This window comes from Gopherus evgoodei, chromosome 3 (assembly GCF_007399415.2).
Source record: "Gopherus evgoodei ecotype Sinaloan lineage chromosome 3, rGopEvg1_v1.p, whole genome shotgun sequence".
In the NCBI taxonomy this organism is placed as follows: Eukaryota; Metazoa; Chordata; order Testudines; family Testudinidae; genus Gopherus; species Gopherus evgoodei.
This window is the reverse complement of record NC_044324.1, coordinates 49,273,972-49,292,949: the sequence shown is the minus strand read 5'-3', so window position 1 is coordinate 49,292,949 and position 18,978 is coordinate 49,273,972. Positions and strand designations below refer to the sequence as shown.

General features: G+C 40.6%; 1 protein-coding gene across 4 annotated transcripts in view; it reads right to left on the bottom strand.

Moving 5' to 3' along the window:
* The window catches only part of DLGAP2 (DLG associated protein 2), a 674,215-nt gene that overhangs the window by 43,707 nt on the left and 611,530 nt on the right, over positions 1-18,978 (bottom strand). For all 4 annotated transcript variants that reach the window (XM_030555545.1, XM_030555544.1, XM_030555547.1 and 1 more), the window contains one exon: positions 1,927-2,276. In XM_030555545.1, coding sequence (XP_030411405.1) covers positions 1,927-2,276 — 350 coding nt within the window. The remainder of the gene's footprint in view (positions 1-1,926; positions 2,277-18,978) is intronic.

Genomic DNA, 18,978 nt, shown 5'->3' with positions numbered 1-18,978 from the left:
ATTTACAGTGATCAAACTTGAAAACCAGAATTAGAAGCCAAGCACCAAATGCTGTGTTGCCGTAGGTATTCCATTGTATCTCTATAAATCGCTGCATGGATGTATTAAGGGATTACAAGCACACATTACCAAAAATACTGCACACAAAGAATCATCAGAACCCTACTAAAAATGTTGGTCATCACCTGTTCTAGGAGACTGTATGAAATGATGTAATCAAAGCTTCCAAATTAATTGTTCAAATACAAGGGTTGAGGGGAGGCGCCACTATTGTTATATACCTTTGGTTCCAGCTGCTGTAAAGAACAGACAAGAACAACCACACACACCATTCCTGTTTGAACACTGAATTCTGGGTTAAAGGTCTAAACGTACCAAAATTACTCACTGCTCTTTTCAGCTTTCCATCATTATCCACTAAGCCCCCTTTTTACACAACCTCAGAGGATGCACCAGTGTAACGGATAGTGGCAAGACTTAATACCTTCCTAAAACATTTGAAAAGTGATACCTGAGTATTTTGCTGCTAGTGTCAAATTGGATTCTACTCTTTACTATAACCAGCTGTGGCAAATAACCTTTACACTGAGAGGTGAGCAGGCAATGTTACCCAAATCCTGTGCCTTTTCTTAGGTCCAACACCTGAGCTGTGTAACACCGACATGTTATCATACTGTGATGTCAGTTATGGAAGTTCTTCATCTTGATTGATTAATCAGTACGTTTTTCAGGGAACATATTTAGGCCTAATGGCAATGGAAGAACTGCTGGATAAAAAGAACAGCAGATCCACTTAATGGGCTTGCCTCTTAATGGCGACAACAGGACATCCACAGGGATGTTTCGATTTACTAGATTCCATTGCATTGTCCTCTGGAATGATGCTGCAGTAGCAGTATTGTAATTGCCACACGTACCCTTATTCCAGGAGTGGTGTAAAAACCCATGGCAATTACTTTGTGTGTAATGAAAGGCTGAGGAATTTAAACAGATGAGTAGCCCCACTGCAGTTAATGGGAACATTTGCATGCTTAAAGTTAAGTATATGCCTAAGTGTTTGCAGGCACAGAGCCTGCTCCTTCATCCTCAAAGGATCTTAAATTGTTTGCAGGGTAACCTGCAGTATATTTATTAAGAATCAACATTTGCTAGAGATATAACTAAATGACAACCAGCACCTAGTGTCTGCCAGTCAGCAGAAGAAATATGATTTAAAATTTGCATTCTAGATCATCATTCATATTTCATTCAACTGAAATTAGTGTGACAGTATGTTCCATAGAATGACAGACATTTTGTAAGCCAAAAAATATATTTTGTGTGTCACACAAATGTACTCAAAGGACTTTCTTATGCATTCTACATAATTACTGACCAGTTTACAATTCCCTGTCCAGCTATACTGGCACAATTTTTATATTTTTATCCCCTACAAACTCCCAGTCCTGGTTTGCTTTTGGTGAGTTGGAGAAGTTATTTTTAAATAATAATTAAAAAACTCCAAAATCAAACCACCATCCAGCCAAACAATAAACACAGAAGAAGCATCAGCACCCATCCCCCATGGTCAGAAAAGAAAGATAATGAAAAATTGCAGTCCAGGATTCTAAAGCTGACATACTTCTATAAAAAAGACTATGAACTCATAGAGTGAAAGAGATGAACATGCTGTTCATCTGTAGTTCTTCAATATACTTTTCATATCAAGTGTTAATGACAGGTAACCTCCCTAGAGATTTATTCATTCATTTCACTTCCAGGTTTCTGCACAGCCACTTTGGTATGATGCGAATTACAATTAATGCTAAGCAGCCAAGGGTTGTTTGTTAGATTATTAGAGTCAGTGAAGCTGAATGACTCATTCTGTGCTATTTACAGAACCAAGGCAAGCAATTCATCACAGAACAGATGTTAATGATAGGCTACCTGAATCCCTATAGAAGACCGTCGACTCTTCAGAAACTCCTCAGCTTTTGTCACTAAAATGGCCTTGTCACTGGTTCGTACTGCAGTGATTTGACTCTCAGAAGCATGGCGCTGTGCAGCGGCAGTTTCCATGGCAAGATTCATGGCCTTGTTACTGTCCAAACTGTCTGTAGAGTTGTACATCCCTCGACCATCTTGAGGCCATGGGGAAATCCTCTGAGTCCGGCTATCATGATATGCATCCTGGGTGGATTCTGTGCTGCTCTGTGCTGTAATTGAGATGAGTGGCTTGGAAGTGGTACGTGGGGGTACCGGTGGTGGCGTTTTTTTGTAACTTGTATAAGTTACAGCTACAGAAGGAATAAAAAAAAAGAAATCAAGATTAATTTGTTAATGGTAATATTGTGCTTTATTGGAGAAAAATGTAAAATAAAGCCTGTGCTACTTAAAAACCAAAGACAATTGCAAAATAGTGTTCACTTGCAAAGCTCGCTATCAGCACAAACTCTTTCTCATACTAAGATGGGTATCCATAGCAACAGGTTTATTTTATTTCATCAGGGAAGCAAGGATTGAAAACGTTCCTCATACTAAAATGAGAACCCTTGATTACAGTGAAGATGAAAGGAGTTAGCACAGTTTGTTGTGTATGTCTGAGTACTCAGAGTGATGTTCAGATTTGTACACGTTAGTGCCCATGGGCTGGTTCTCCATGGGATAAAGCTGATAGCAGGAATGAGGGATGATTTTTTCACCCCATGTAATCATTTGAACTCTGGACTCTTCACTGATTCAGTGGGGATTTAAGAAAGTAACACACTGAACCAAGAAATTCTTCGACAGACTCTTCCACTGAGCAGCAGCACATTATACTTTTGATCTTTCAACGCTAATTTTAGATTTACTGTTGGATATAGTTTTACTATCTGACAGTAATATGACTACTTAAATGGGAATAAGGATTAAAATATATATGATTAAAACAAGCTACAAATATTAGTCAAGCAGGAAATTCTGTACATATAAATTTTTCTAAAATGCAAAGACTAAGAAATACCTTTAAACCAAAACAGACTAAAATATTTTAATCTACAGTGATATTTTATCCATATTCCTGTAGTAAACTTTAAATGCAATGAGAGTATACTGAAGGGTAGTGATTTGAAACAGACAGAACCAGCAAAAGTACAGATCTAAAAAGCAGGACAAAAATTATGCTGAGAGAACATCAGAGGGGCAGTGAACTAATATCAACAGGATGAATCAGGTTTGCTTCTGGTTTGACTCTAATCCCATCCTACAACAGAGAGTTTGACAAAGCATCAGGTGCATCCAGGAGAGACTACAAAAGGGAGAATCCTGACCAGGAGAAATCTCCTGCTTTTTGGTATTTTAAGGAACAGAAAAGTAACAGTTTGCAGAGTGGTAGAAAACTATTTTGTGATCACTATCATACCATAAACAATAAGAATTTTTAAATCCAACCCAACTGACTCGAAAGGGGCTGCACTAATGCCAGATCCAATCACTAGTTTGTACTGTTTTGGTAGAGGAGTGATTTGTTACTGAAATAGTTAGACCAGTACAACTCCTAGGGTAGATGCAATTATACGGCTACAATAGTGCCTTATACCAGTATAACTCATGCCCTTTCCCATACAGGAGTAGTTATAGCACTTTTACACTGATATAATTGTGCCCACACTAGCGGAGTTGTACTATACCACTATAGTTAGCAGTACAACTTGTGTGTGTAGATAAGGCCTAATAAATCTACTCTTAACAGCAAGGGTTTGCATTTTGCAGATTTTTGTAAAGGTGACCCAGGTAAGCCAGACACTAGGCAAAGAATCCTCCTGCTATAGAGAAGTCACATGATAAGCAAAGCAATAGGCTTGAATGACTATCCAGTTTTTTCCAGATAGTATGAGGTTATGCTACAGTTGGAGAGGAGAGGCTGACTAAGAAGCTGCTAGCCATTGTAACTTCTGCTGAGCAAGAATGAGAGGGTTACCACAAGAGAGGGGAAGGTGGAGCCAGGAGAAAACTGCTACTTTCCCATTTTCTTTTTATCATTGGTAATCACAGATGAAATAGGAAAAAGAGTGAATACTGGGGAAGAAAACCCTTCAGTAGGAGCCCAGTTTGACTCTACCACTTATTTAAATAGCTCCAGTTCTGGTGGAAATTTGAGGAGGCTCTTGCCCTTGAGTTAAAGAAGTTTAAAAGAACAGGGACCGTAGATAGTGCCATCAGATTCAAGAGATGCCAAAGACCTCACAGACCAGACCATCAAATGTTTGAATATAGAAGGTGTTGTGGTATTAGTGGTGGGCTGAGTGGACATTGGTGACCAAATTCTAGACACAGGACAAAGAGTTCATGTTTGTCACTGCACTGACTATTGTTACTTTACTTAAAGGGCACTTGTGGTGACACATAGACATACCAATCTTAAACTGGTTACAATGAGTGGGAATGAGCAAATGACAGGTTAATGTGTAAAGTGTTTGAATAAAGAGGAAATACATTTACAATGTTGAATTATAAAACTGGAAAGTTCATCATTATACTTCCTTACATATTGTTCAGAAATCAGGTTATTATTTTTCTGCCTAATCCTGCTTGTGCCATGTCTTGGTTCCTTGAGATGGAAGGAAAACTGCAAAACTGGGAAGGGGTCCTGAGTGTAAATCTGAACCTGGGGCTCAAAAACATAACTGTTCAAGGTGTGGTGCTACCATGTAGGTCTGGTGGTCATTCTTTAGTGGATTGTATGCCCAGGTAACTAGATTCTAGACAGTAATCATTAAGGTTACCTGACTGAAATGGCTGTCCAGGAATGACTGAAACAATACTGAATGATCTAGAAAAACATAAAACATTTCTCTTTAATCAATAATTACAAATATCTTGATTTATAATTTTAATCAATTATGAATATTTACACTTCTCTTTGAAACAATGGAATGCCTGTCTCATCAATTTCTCTTAAGCCATCCTTCTCAGTAAACGCTAGAACAACTAGTCATAAAAATCAGAATAGACTATAATAAAAACAGACTTTAATAAAAGAGTTTATCTGAGAAAATGAGAATGAAGAGACAGTCCAGATTCTAAAGTTGATGCATGGTTGTACTGTTCCATCACCAAACTTATCTCCTATCAGATTTGTATCTACTTGTTGAGAAGCAAAACCAAACAAAAACACTTTTCAAATGCCAGGTAAGAGGGCAGCTTTTCAGAATATAGCTGTCCTCTCAGAGATGGAGATGAACACAGTATTTGGAAATTATGATAGTATCTGCAAAGCTTAAACAATGGCTCAAATTAATGATGGTGCTGGAAAAGGTAGATGCAAGTGGTCTCAGTGCTGGAAAGCATTAGAAATAGGGCTACTGGGATGAAATGAAGTGGGTGAAATCCAGATAAGGACATTAAACTAAGACAGGTTATCTGCGTTATAACTAATTTATTATATTTCACCAGCTGTCTTCATCCCAAAGAACAGCAGTGAGCAATGAAGCATATGGTGAATGTGACAGTGAAACCTCATGGGCAAGCATAATCCTAATACACAGGCAATAGGTCCCATTTCTACCTAACAACATGTAAATATTGAACTTGTTCAGCATACTTCCACAGTTAGCTTAATTTTTAACCTGGCTTTTCTAAAGTTCCTCTCTTGGAAGAATTAGTGTGGTTGTTGTTTGAATATTACTTTTTTGGGGTAAGATTTAAGAGTTACTTCTGTGAATTTAATACTGTTTTTGGCCTTCTGCTGGGTGAGCTGTCTTACAAATACATTTTATGACTTATTTCTGTATTACACTGGAAAGCATTTGGATCATAATTTACACCCCGCATCCCCAGATGTGCAATGAGAGGGAGAAACCAGAAAAGAGGTAATGATGAAAAAAGATCTAAGAACATCAGCAATCTTAATATATATTTACAGTGAGACATAGCAGCAAAAAAGTCCAATGAATTTCCAGGTTGCAGACACAGAGATAGGGTTTCCAGCTTTCTAATCACACAAAACCGAACATCCCTGCCCTGCCCCTTCCCTGAGGCCCTGCCTCTGTGTCACCCCTTCTCCAAGTCCACGCCTCCTGCCCTCGCTCTCTCTCCCCCACCCTCACTCACTTTCACTGGGCTGGGGCAGGGGGTTGGGATGCGGGATGGAGTGAGGCTCTCTGGTGGGGCTGGGGTGCAGGAGGGGGTGTGGGCTTTGGCTGAGGGTGTGAACTCTGGAGTGGGGCCAGGGATGAGGAATTTGAGGTGAAGGAGGGGACTCCGGTCTGGGGAAGGGTGTTGGGTGTGGGAGAGGGTTTGGGATGCAGGGTCCCGGTGGCGCTTACTGCAGCTCCTGAGAAGCAATTGCTAGGTCCCTGCAGCCCCTAGATGCACGGGCAGTTCCTGGTCAATGGGAGCTGCAGAACCTCCCTGGCCGCCCATGCATCTAGGGGCTGCAGGGACCTGGCAGCCACTTCTGGGAGCCACTCAGAGCTAGGGCAGGTGGGGAGCCTGCCTTAGCCCCTGGCCCCTGCTGCACTACTGACTGGACTTTTAATGGCCTGATCTGCGGTGCGGCCAGAGTTCCTTTTCAACCAGAACAACAGTTGAAAACCGGGTGCCTGGCAACCCTATACAGAGATGAGATTATTAGGCAGGGAAGTTAAAATCCATACCTATGCAGCTGGTGAGATCACACCTGGATCTGTGTTCTGTAAGGGCTGCTTTAGTGCCAGAGAGAACTAGAAACTTGGAGGCACTAACAAAAAATGTTAAAATACTGGAGGGTCTGATTTATGGGGAAAGATTAAAGGGCCAATCCTAATGATTTAATTGCTCAGGTAGTTCCAGTGAAGTCAATGGGATTATTTGTATGAACAAGGTGAGCAGGATTTTGCTTTAAATGAACACGAAATGTATTGCTTAGCTAAGTGATAACTAGAGAGTGAGGAATGTGCTAATAGGGGCAAAAGAATCCTGCAGTAGGCAGATGTGGGAGCTGTCCCCTACATTAGGCCTCATCTTGATCTCTAATATTTAGAGATTAGCTAAAACCTAAAACACCAGGTTTAGTATCTCTTCCAAAACTTTTGTCAGCATTAACTATTATGTCTCTGTTAGTTTTCTAGATTAGTCTTCTTATCCATAAAAGTGTCCAATTCCTTCCAAATCTTGCAAAGTTCCTTGCCTCAGTGATCTCCTGTGGGAATGAGTTCCAGAGTCCCCTGTGGCAATGAGTGTGAAAAAATATTTGTTTTACTCAATTTTGAATTTGCAACTTTTAATTTCATTAAATTTCCCCTTGTTCTTATGTTCTGAGATGCGGAGAACAGAAGCTCTCAATCTACCTGCTCTTTACCATACACTATTTGGTACAATTTTGTCAAGCCCCCTCTTATTTGTCTCCTTTTTAACATACACAATTCCAGTCTTTTCAATCTCTCCTTGACTCAGTTTTTTCATATGCCATTTTCCCTGTATTGTTCTATTAGCTCCTACGTCTCGCCCTTAAGTGGAACAATTCACACACACATTGTGAGGAGGCCTGGAGCAAGTCAGTGCAGCCTCTGAATACAGGGTGCAGGTTGAGCAGAGGCATGCCCAAGCTTCCTTGGAAATGCCCTGATTCAGTTTTTATGTAAAAGCTTATTTCCAACGTAAAACAGCATTCCTGGATAACACAGAAAATGCCCAATCTATTGTGGAACATGTGAAATTTGATGTGAGTTTTTTATTTTTTAGGTGAATGATTTTGGTGTTTAATCGCCGGCCATTTTCAATACACTGTGCAACAATCTTGCTGTTGAATACAAAGGCACATACAAAGTAAAAATGACAGATTGCTTCCACACTGACAATTGATCTGTGACATCTGCAGCAGCTCTGAAGCACAAAGAGAAAAATGAGTTGGCATCATTAGTCAAGCAATATTATGGGATTGTTTTAACCTGAACATGTAAAGAAGTACGAATAAAAGAGGTTGAGACCGTCTTTCCTATTACATTTATAGAGTTACCTCAACAAAGACAGTTTTATTTTTATAAACAGGAGAAACCTTTTTCTGGAAATCAGAATTTACAACGTATCTTCATCAGTTAGTTTGTGATCATCCCAAAACAAGGAAATGAAGTGTATACATCAATACACACACAAAAACCTCCCTCCTCATGCTAAATTATATAGATGTCTTATAGGCTCCTTAGAATAGCAGTACGGGCTAGTTAGATACTTATCCATCGTTAATGCAAACATATACAAGCAATTGCCTTGTGTTTTCAGGGCCACCCAGAGGATTCCAGGGGCCTGGGGCCATCGGCGGCAGGTGGCTCCGGTGGACCTCCCACAGGCGTGCCTGCGGAGGGTCCGCTGGTCCCGTGGCTCCGGTAGAGCATCCACAGGCGTGCCTGCGAGAGGTCTACCGGAGCCGCGGGACTGGCAAGCGGCAGGGGGCCCCCTGCACGGCAAAATGTCTAGAGCTGGCCCTGTTTGGCGGCGGGGGGCCCCCGCCGCGGGTCTTCGGGGCACTTTGGCAGTGGGTCCCGGAACGGAAGGGCCCCCCGCCGCCGAATTACCGCCGAAGACCGGGTTGCACTTCAGCGGCAGGTCCGCTTCGTCGGTAATTCACTGGTGGGGGGTCCTTCCGCCCTGGAGAGGAAGGACCCCCCCGCCGGCAAAGACCGGGAGCGGAAGAAGCTCCAGGGCCCAGCCCCGCAAGAGTTTTCCGGGCCCCCTGAGTGAGTGAAGGACCCCGCTCCAGGGGCCCTGAAAAACTTGTGGGGGCCTCTGCTGAGCCTGAGGCCTGGGCAAATTGCCCCTCTTGCCCCCCTCCTCTGGGCGGCCCTCTGTGTTTTCCTATTAGGACAAAAATTTTTAGGCAAATTTATGTCAGTACAATAAAGTGCTTCTATGTTGATTCACAGTGGGTCAAGTTAAAAGACAATATCAAGTTGGTGTAAGTTGATCAAGAGAAAGGAGTTGGATCGTGTAATATGCATAAAATTGGCATTTGGTGGGCAGGAAAAAGAGTAACACCCTTCCCCCCACCCTTTTTTTTGTAGGGACCAGATTTAGTCCTAGTACAATATAAGCAGCTGCAATCTTATCCAAGTCAATTCCTATTAGCTGATGTTATTGCTATCTTCCCTCACTATGTAAATTACACATGGTTTGCACACCCACTCAGTACCAAATTGGCACACTATATTGTCACTTATCATATCATGTATAATACATAAAACTCTCTATCACCACTGAGTTTGGCCCAAAGATGCCCATGAATGATGAATCCTCTGAACCATGTTCAACTTTCATTAGCACTTGCATTATGATATCTCTTATGAAGCATAATCAGAGATCAGCATGCGAGGCACTGTACAGACACATTGTACAGAAGACAATCTCTGCCCCACAGAGCTTACAGTTTAGGTTTCAGATGGGACACAAACAGTATAAATCCATAGTATTTATGCTGATTTCTCTCTTCGATGAAAGGCACTTTTAGATGTAACTGGTATAACTGAAAGCAGATTTTTTCCCCTTACACCTCATTGCATTTGACTGAATTTTCTGAGTGCTATAGAAACAGTTTTAGGAATTTTTCAATGCAAATATAATTTCTACTAGAAATGAAATGCTTTTCGAACTGAGATTATTACAAATAGCTAGGCCTAAGATTATCTAAGTGAATCAGGAGATTTCAAGATGAAAGGCAGGAGGTGACACCTAGTATTTTGAACTGGACATCAAATTTCATGAGGTCACAGTCCAGCCACCTTCAAGAGATGCAGCTTTCTAATTCACCCATTGTTGTCAGTGCATTTGCACGATCTGCTTGTCCTTTTCTTATGAATCAATATAGCCATTAAACACTAACTCAAGGGGAAGATGCCATTATCCAGGCTGACAGAGATAAAGTTAATTGCATGATGAACTTACTCAAAGATACCAGGAATTAAAAAGAATGGTTTCCCCTTGCTACACATGGGAGAAGATAGGGAAAGCACACCAGATTTCCTGAGTAACAAGCTTTATTCATCCTGGGTATGGCTACCTGTGCTGGAGGTGACGCACAGGCACACTCCCTCAGTAGGTGCTCCAGAGGGCATCTTGCTGCAGGAAGATACAATGTGCCCCAGATTTCAGAGGAGCAAGACCACTGAACTGCTGTTGAAGAGAATGCACTGTGCTTTCTCCTGTGGGTGCTAGTTCTCTTGACTAGTGAAGAAAGAAGGTGAGGCTAGTGCTACCTTGGCACTTCCTTTGCTCTGCCAGAGTGCAAAGCCTGCAACTGTACAAGAGGAAAGGTTCTTTGTGCTAGCCAGTTTAAGGGGGTGGCAAAATCTGGACCCAAATGTAGAGAGTACTAAATTCATTATGTGATCTTCTGATCATTATGAGAATTCTTATAATCAAATGCATTTACATCACTGAAAATGGGCACCCCTCAAGTGTCCTGTAAGCACTGCCTTGCTTTGTTAGAAATGCTTTCATATGCAGCAGGAATATGGAACTCTTTTTTTTAAAGCACTCGTGGCTGCAAAAAAAGATATCACTTTTCAAAACAAAGAATAATGAACATTAAAAGATTATTGTCTGCAGAAAGCAAATGGAGCTTTTGAGTTATGATATCTTGAGCACTTACATGATTTATTTGCTGATCAAAGGATGACTCCTTTGAGGAATCTCCTATATATCCAGTCCCATTTGAAGGATAAAAGCCCTCCCTTTAAAAAAGAGGTGTCCGAGATATGTTTTTTATATTTCATAAGCATATTGTCAATCTACTTCACAATCTGGTCTCTAATGACCATGTAAAACAACTTTCAGAGATTAGGATATAACGTAGGTTCATTTCAATTTTATATAGACAAAAGGAAAGTAGAAGTGTGAGATCTAGCCAGGGGCCTCTTTCCTGCATCATTAATATATTTCTGTGCTCAATAATAATGAGATGCTTTAGAAATGTTTAGATATAATGCATATGTGGCTTTGGGCTATTTAAACAAAGATGGATCAACTAAAGGAATGGGCAAAAGTTAACATAAATTAGTCTGTTGGGGCTAGCCGGGCAGTCTAGTAGCACTTGTAATGCACAGGATCCACATTTACAGTCTTGAGCTTGGTCCCTCTTACATGCAGAAACAGCATGTACTCAGTGTGTACCACAAGGAAAAAAATGCCTCACCTTGCTGTGACCCTCCCCACTACTTGACAGTGAGATCTGAAGGCTCCTGAGGAAAAGGAGGTCACCATGATGTAGGGCATTTAAAAAGGAGAGCCACAAGAAACTGGGAGGATCCTAAAACATGTCAAACAAACATGAGTTCTCTGAGTATAGATCTCAGGGAAATACTTCAATTTGTAGGAATTTTTCATGATCTGAATAAAGGAAAATACATTTTTGCACTTCTCCGCAGATAACTGTTACAATGCCCATTCCTTGCCTTCCAATTTAATTACCCCATTAAATTATTATTATTTCAAATCAAAACTGATCAGATAGCAAAAAGTACATAAAAGTCAATTAATTTGGGCCAAAGAAAGTTAAATGGCAGGGAAACTTGTAATTTATAGAATATTATTTCAGACACAGAATAGGAGGAGAGCCAACACTTGCAATTGGTGAAATCAATAGTATGTGTGCAAAATGAATGTAAAATGCTACCAAATCAGAATGGCAGTGTTTCACAGACACTTTGCATTTACATTGGACAAGTATAAATGACGGGTGGTGGCAAAGCAGACTTCAAGAATATATCCTTGTTATCCACTGGCTCTTCCACTCTCCTGGTCTGCTCTTTGGTTTCTTGGCCATTTCCTGCATGGGTGCCCATTTCTGCCTTTTGTTCTACTGGAAAAGGATCTTTTCGTCCTTATCCTGGGACCAGAGTGTCCCAGACTCCAGAGCCCTTCTCTTTTGGAATATTTCTGGGTGTTTTACTTATAGGGTAGAATTGGATATTGCAAACTCACAACCAAATTCTTTAAAAAACAAGTTATATTGGAAATCAAAGAACGAGTATACTTTAAATAAAAATAAATGATTTTCTTATCATAGCTAAATTTTTACTTTTCTCCCAAAGCTAATCAGATTGGCTATCTTAATCACCATTCCAGGACAAAGAGGCTTACATGGTCACATGTTTCCAGAGATCAAATCTGAGGCTTTTACTACTATACCAACTTATGTCAGGATAACTATGTCGCTCAGGGGTATGCAAAATCCACCCCCTTGAGCGACGTAGTTATACCAACCTAATCCCTAGTGTAGAAAGCAATCGGTTGATGGGAAGGTCTCTCCCATTGACATAGTTATCATCTCTCAGGGAGGTGTAGTCCCCACACCAATGGGAGAAGCTCTCCTATTAGTTTAGGTATCATCTTCACTAAGCACTACAGCGGAGCAGTTGCACTGCTGCAGCACTGTAGGTGTAATCAAGCCCCTAGTTTGGCCCAGTAGCATGCCCTCCTGCCTATTGCCAGGGAGCTTCTCTTGTCTCTCTCTCTGTCTCTTTAAAAAGAATATTTCTTTCTGCTTTCCAGATTCCACATTTGTGTGCTGGTACTTCCTCGGGAACTACTCTGCTTTCCCTCCTGCACTACAGTTCTACCAGAACTTTTATGTATCTGTTTTTATCACAGACTAGAGTGAAATCTGGCTAAATACTTAAAGTGAAATAGCCTCTTCCGTAGTCTGGTTGTTGGGCCATTGTGTTGTAATAGTTCCTATTCATTTTCCCTGATGGGTCACTCAAAGGTGAATTGGTTGTCAGAGATCAGATTTAACTGATCACAAAATATAATATTTAGAAATAGAAGATAGGAGTGCACATCTGTCACACATCTCATATATAATTAAGAATTGGCCACATATTACCATATTCTGGTACAAACCTTAAGATTAAGAAGCTGCAATTAGCCTTGTGCTCAGGTTTTTTGACGGAGCTGTTTAGTTACAAAGAATTCTATCATGCCTTTGAGGCACTGGGGTGGTACATATATGCTTCATCTCAGGGTATACCTATACGGCCATCAGAGGTGCAGATGCACCCAAGCTAGCTTTCATCTAGATAACACAAGTACCAATAGTAGTGAAGCTGCAGCAGCACAGACTTCAGTATGAGCTAGCTGCCCAAGGAAGTACCCAGAATGCTGGTCGGGTCTGTACAGCTCATGCTGAAGCCTGTGCTGCTGCAGTTTCAATGCTATTGGTACTTGTGCTAGCTAGAGTAAAGATAGTTTGGTTGTGCTGCAGCCACATTGCCCTCAACTGCAGTATAGACTTAGCCTCAGTGACAGCTCACCTGGAGCATTCTGGCATCTAACAGAGCAAAGCAACTACACTACGTATTCTTCTCTGCAGTCAACCAACTTCGCTGGTCCAGGGCAAGGGTTGCTGCTTGTGACTGGCTTCTGCAGGGAAGAGAGGAGATATCCCCATGATCTCTTTCCCCATTCACAGCCATGCAGCAAATAGTAATAATCTGGTCCAAAGTCTTGTCTGAAAACCTGCTGTGTAGAAATGTTAATGGACGGGACCAAATCCTATATATTTCTGTAGTTTTGCATTTGCTTGTAAAGTATTAAACATTGGGCCAGATCCTCAGCTGGCATAAATCGGTGTAGCTCCAGTGAAGAAACCGACAAGGAAGTCAATGGAGCTAGGCCGATTTGCACCAGCAGAGGATCTGGCAAATTATCATTATCACTGTGTGCAGTACAGATGGGCTAGGTTAGCGTCTATTGTATCTGTATTTCAAAAAATATAGGACAGTTTTCTGAAAGACCAGGTCACTGCTGCTGGACAAATCTTACACCAAATGATACTTTTAATGCAGCATGTGATGTACCCATCTGTTCTTGACATCTCAGGGCTGAATTGAATCCATTTGAGACAATACAAAAGCTTTATTGTTCATATGATACTTAAGATGAATTACAAGCCATTGGGCATGGTGCAGAAATGACTAGGTACAAGTCTGTGGTTTACTAGATGATCACAACAGACCCTTCTAGCTGTAAAATCGATGAAACTATGTGATATTGAGCAGGAAACCAACAAAACAAATAAACTTGGAAATGTGACCACTAAATTTTGAAAATGTTGAAGTCTAAGAGCAGCATTTTAACACACAGTAATCTCCTAATTAGAACTTGAAGGAGAACAATATAAAAGGAATTACAATAATCAAGTAATTCAGTGTGGTAAATCATTGCCTCCATATTGGAAGAATAGAGCTCTGAAGGCTGCCCATTCTACATAGATGGTAAGATCTATTTTGACAGTGTAATTAATGTTAGTCTCAGAACAGAAATGTAAATCAAGCAAGACATCAAGGTCACAAGCTGTAAGTGTGTACTAAAGTTAAAAGAGAGGTGGGCAACACCAACGTTGTGGAATCGTTGATGGACTAGTTACAAAGGGTTCTATTTTAGATCAGTTAATTAGCAAGAAATTATAGTCTAACCAGAATTTAGCATCCTGTAGACAGCAAAGTAGTGTTGACAGCTGTTTCACTGTTCTAGACAATTTCTTTGTTCTTTTAAAATATTTAAATTGCACTACAAAATACGATCTTAGATTTTCAGCAGCAGGAAGGAGGTGGGAAAATGTGAATTTAATAATGCGTCATTTAAAAAATATATTAGAGGCATTGAAAATATGTTATTTGCTTATCAAAGGACAGAAAAGAGGAAAAGGAAGTACTGGGTAATCCTGCTCCTATTAAAATCAATGGGAGTTTGCCACTGGCTTTAAGTGAAGTAGGATCAGTCCCCATATTAGTATAATTCAGTGTTTCTCAACCCCCTCCCTGGCCCAAGGAGGGTCATGAAAGACAATCAGAGGAGTCAAAGGCTACTGAATGTATTATTACAATCTATAGCCAAGAAAATCTTGCCCCCCCCACCTTCCCACACACCTTTATCTTTCAAGGTCAAGTATGCTGTCAATCCCTCTAAAGAGACACGCAGGGTTAGCATTATGATTGTTGATCTATTTTTACTCTTACTTTTATAGGTGGTTGTGAAAATCTTTGACTGTCACTAAGGAGTCACCAACCTGAAAAAGCTGAGAAACACTGGTGTAATCCATCAACCTTAAAAGAAGTATCATGCAATTATACAAGATAGTGCAAGATGACAGTTCTCCTAGATTAATGATAATTATAAATTACTAAACCAACTTTAATAATAAAAGTAATACAATGTTTAGTTTTTATATGATGCTTTTCATTTTAAAGGGCTCTACAAACAGCTAACCCTCACAATACCCAAGTGAGATGGATAATTATATCCTGTGTATATAGATGAGGAAATCCATTTACCAAGGATACAGAAAGAGTCACTACCAAAGCCAAAAATAGAGTGGCTTCCAGTCCTGTGTTCAGACCAAACATCTGACTCTTTTGTAGATAGCACACCGCTGGGTTTAGGTCTTGTACACCTAGGGCAGAATCCTGGCCCTACTGAAGTCAATGGAAATTTAACCAGTGGAGCCAGGATTTCACCTCTACTTTCATCCTTATGACTAAGCTGTTTATGAAAAGAAGAGAGTGAAAAAACACACACTCTTCTAATTTTTATTGTTGAGTTATTCAAAATAAGGTTGTATTTATATCTATATCTATATATCTGTATAGATATAGGTTTTGAGATATATTTGTATCTACCATTTCTGAATAGCCCTAATAATTGTAATTGTGGGCTGTTCTGGGGGTTTGTGAGACCCACTGGTGTAATTTAGACAACCTTGAAGGTCTGTCTAAGTTATATCAGCCTGTCCAGGCTACCCTACGGGCTGCAGTGCTGTTTAGAACTGCAGCTCTATCTCCGTCATCCCCTTCCAGCTTTTAGCTCTACTTCTGGCATAATCCCTGAATCAGACCTTGAGACAGAGTCCTCAGGAGCAGCCACAGACCAGTATTCTACAGTACCTCAGCCAGAGGAATTCCCCACCCCCACCCCCAGCTGGATACAGGGCTTTTTGGGCCCCTTTATAGCATCCAAACCCTTCTATATGAAGTAAAGGATCCAGAGCAGAGGAGAATCTCACCCCTCATCTTATTAATAACTTTATATAATTGGGCCCAGATCTTTGGTTGATGTAAACAGTCATATGTCCTATGGACTTCAATGCAGCTATGCTCATTTACACTAGCTGAGGATGTGGGCCCAAGTGCATACAAATTTGTATGTGAACTGGCAGAAGGCTCTGGACAAAATGAAATCAAAACAGACTTTATACACTCAGCACAGGAACCTTTTTATGCCAACTCAGATATCAATGTTATGGCTCCCTGCATATATTTCTGTAAAAAATGAGGCAGAGTACCTGCAGGGCTTAAGGGAGGACTCCCTAAGAGTTTTTCATCATTGCTGATGGAACCTGAAAGGGGTAAAAGAGCTGAAGGAAGATTCCTGCATGCTTTGTAAGGTATACAAAAGGAAGCTATAGGAACACAATAACTGGTCAAAGTACACTGGGTCTTTCCCAGCTTCTACACAGGACAGAGTGGTCGGTAGTATGGAACTAAATACTTACAAGTGATGGAATTTACACATGCTAATGCTAGTCTCTAGCAAGCCAACAGAATTCAAAGACCCAAGCAGTGAAGTTCCTTCTTTGCATGATTTTATTTTTTGGAATTACAGAATATAACACTGGAAGGAACCTCAAGAGGTCATCTACTTCAGTCCCCTGCACTCATGGCAGAACTAAGTATTATCTAGACCATCCCTAACAGGTGTTTGTCTAACCTGCTCATAAAAATCTCCAACGACGGAGATTCCACAGCCTCCCTAGGCAATTTTTCATAGACTCTAGGATTGGAAGGGACCTCGAGAGGTCATCGAGTCCAATCCCCTGCCCTCGTGGCAGGACCAAATACTGTCTAGACCATTCCTGATATACATTACTCTAACCTACTCTTAAATAGCTCCAGAGATGGAGCTTCCACAACCTCGCTAGGCAATTTATTCCAGTGTTTAACCACCCTGACAGTTAGGAACTTTTTCCTAATGTCCAACCTAAATCTCCCTTGCTGCAGTTTAAGCTCATTGCTTCTTGTTCTATCATTAGAGGCTAAGGTTAACAAGTTTTCTCCCTCCTCCTGATGGACCATTAATACTATTAATAACCATTAATAACTACTCTCTGAGTACGTTATCCAGCCAGTTATGCACCCACCTTATAGAAGCCCCATCTAAATTGTATTTGCCTAGTTTATCGATAAGAATATCATGTGAGACCATATCAAATGCCTTACTAAAGTCTAGGTATACCACATGCACCGTTTCTCCCTTATCCACAAGACTCATTATCCTATCAAAGAAAGCTATCAGATTGGTTTGACACGATTTGTTCTTTACAAATCCATGCTGGCTATTCCCTACCACCTTACCACCTTCCAAGAGTTTGCAGATGATTTCCTTAATTATTTGCTCCATTATCTTCCCTGGCACAGAAGTTATACTAATTTGTCTGTAGCTTCCTGGGTTGTTTTTACTTCCCTCTTTATAGATGGGCACTATATTTGCCCTTTTCCAGTCTTCTGGAATCTCTCCCTTCTCTCATGATTTTCCAAATATAATAGCTAGAGGCTCAGATATATCCTCTATTAGCTCCTTGAGTATTCTAGGATGTATTTCATCAGGCCCTGGTGACTTTATTCTAGTGCTTAACCACCTGACAGTTAGGAAGTTTTTCCTAATATCCAGCCTAAACTGCCCTTGCTTCAATTTAAGTGCATTACTTCTCATCCTATCCTCAAAGGTTAAAGAGAACAATTTATCTCCCTCCTCCCTGGAACAACCTTTTATGTACTTTGAAAACTATGTTCAACCTCCGTGTTCTCTTCTCCAGACTAAACAAACTCATTTTTTAATCTCCCTCATAGGTCATGTTTTCTAGACCTTTAATCATTTTTGTTGCTCTTCTCTGGACTCCAATTTGTCCACATCCTTCCCGAAATGTGATGCACAGAACTGGCCATAATACTCCAGCTGAGGCCCAATCAGCACAGAGTAGAGCGGAAGAATTACTTCTTGTGTCTTGCTTACAACACTCCTACTAATACACCCCAGAATCAGGTTTGTTATGTTTGCAGCAGTATTATACTGTTGACACATATTTAGCTTGTGATCCACTATGGATGAATCCCTGGGTTATGTAGAAATGCCATAATGGCGCCTATGCCACCTGATCCTACCCCTCACTGCATGGGGACAGGGTGACCTTGAGTGTCAAGGAATCCCCAGTGGCTGGAAAAGACTTTTGCTGCCTGCATAAAGAAGAGCAGTCCTGAGGCACTCAGCTCCTCATAGGATCAGCATATTAGTATATTTTAAAGAATTAGACTCTAATGATACCCTCAGATATATACTGAGAGCAATGGACATTATGTGTGACTATTTCAGTGTAGAATCAGGGTCACTGCATGTTGATATATAATTTATTCTCATGGTACATGCACATTCTCATGGTACATGGCCCAGTGTCAGAATCCAAAAATGCTGCTACAGGGTACCTTTTATGAGTCCTACAGAGAAAGAAATGTTAAACAGGGGCTCTGACAGTAATTAAAGTCATTGTGCAAATCATGATCTAGAGAAGAGCCTTCTCTATATTATTTTAATTAAATTCTTTATATTTGTTTCAATGCACACATACAGTAGTTGCCATTACAAATCCACATTTATCTGCAATCTCTCAGATACTGCATTTATTTCCTGTTCTTTGAGTAGGGACAAAGTGTGGAACCTTGGATACCAGCGTGTGGCACTAAGCCCATTTGTTTGCTCTCATATAGGTAGGCTTTATGTGCCAAATTGCACTGGATTAAAAAAAGATCAAAGCAGCAGTCTGGACCCAATCCATATATCTTTTTTTCATTAAGAGATTAAAATAAATTATTTGTATTGGTCAGAGAACCTTTTATTTTTAAGCAATTGGAGGAGCATATTTTTAATAGATTAGGATAATTCTTGGGCATAGAACCCATCAATGCATCGTAGCCAGGGCAGTTTTGCATGAGGTTA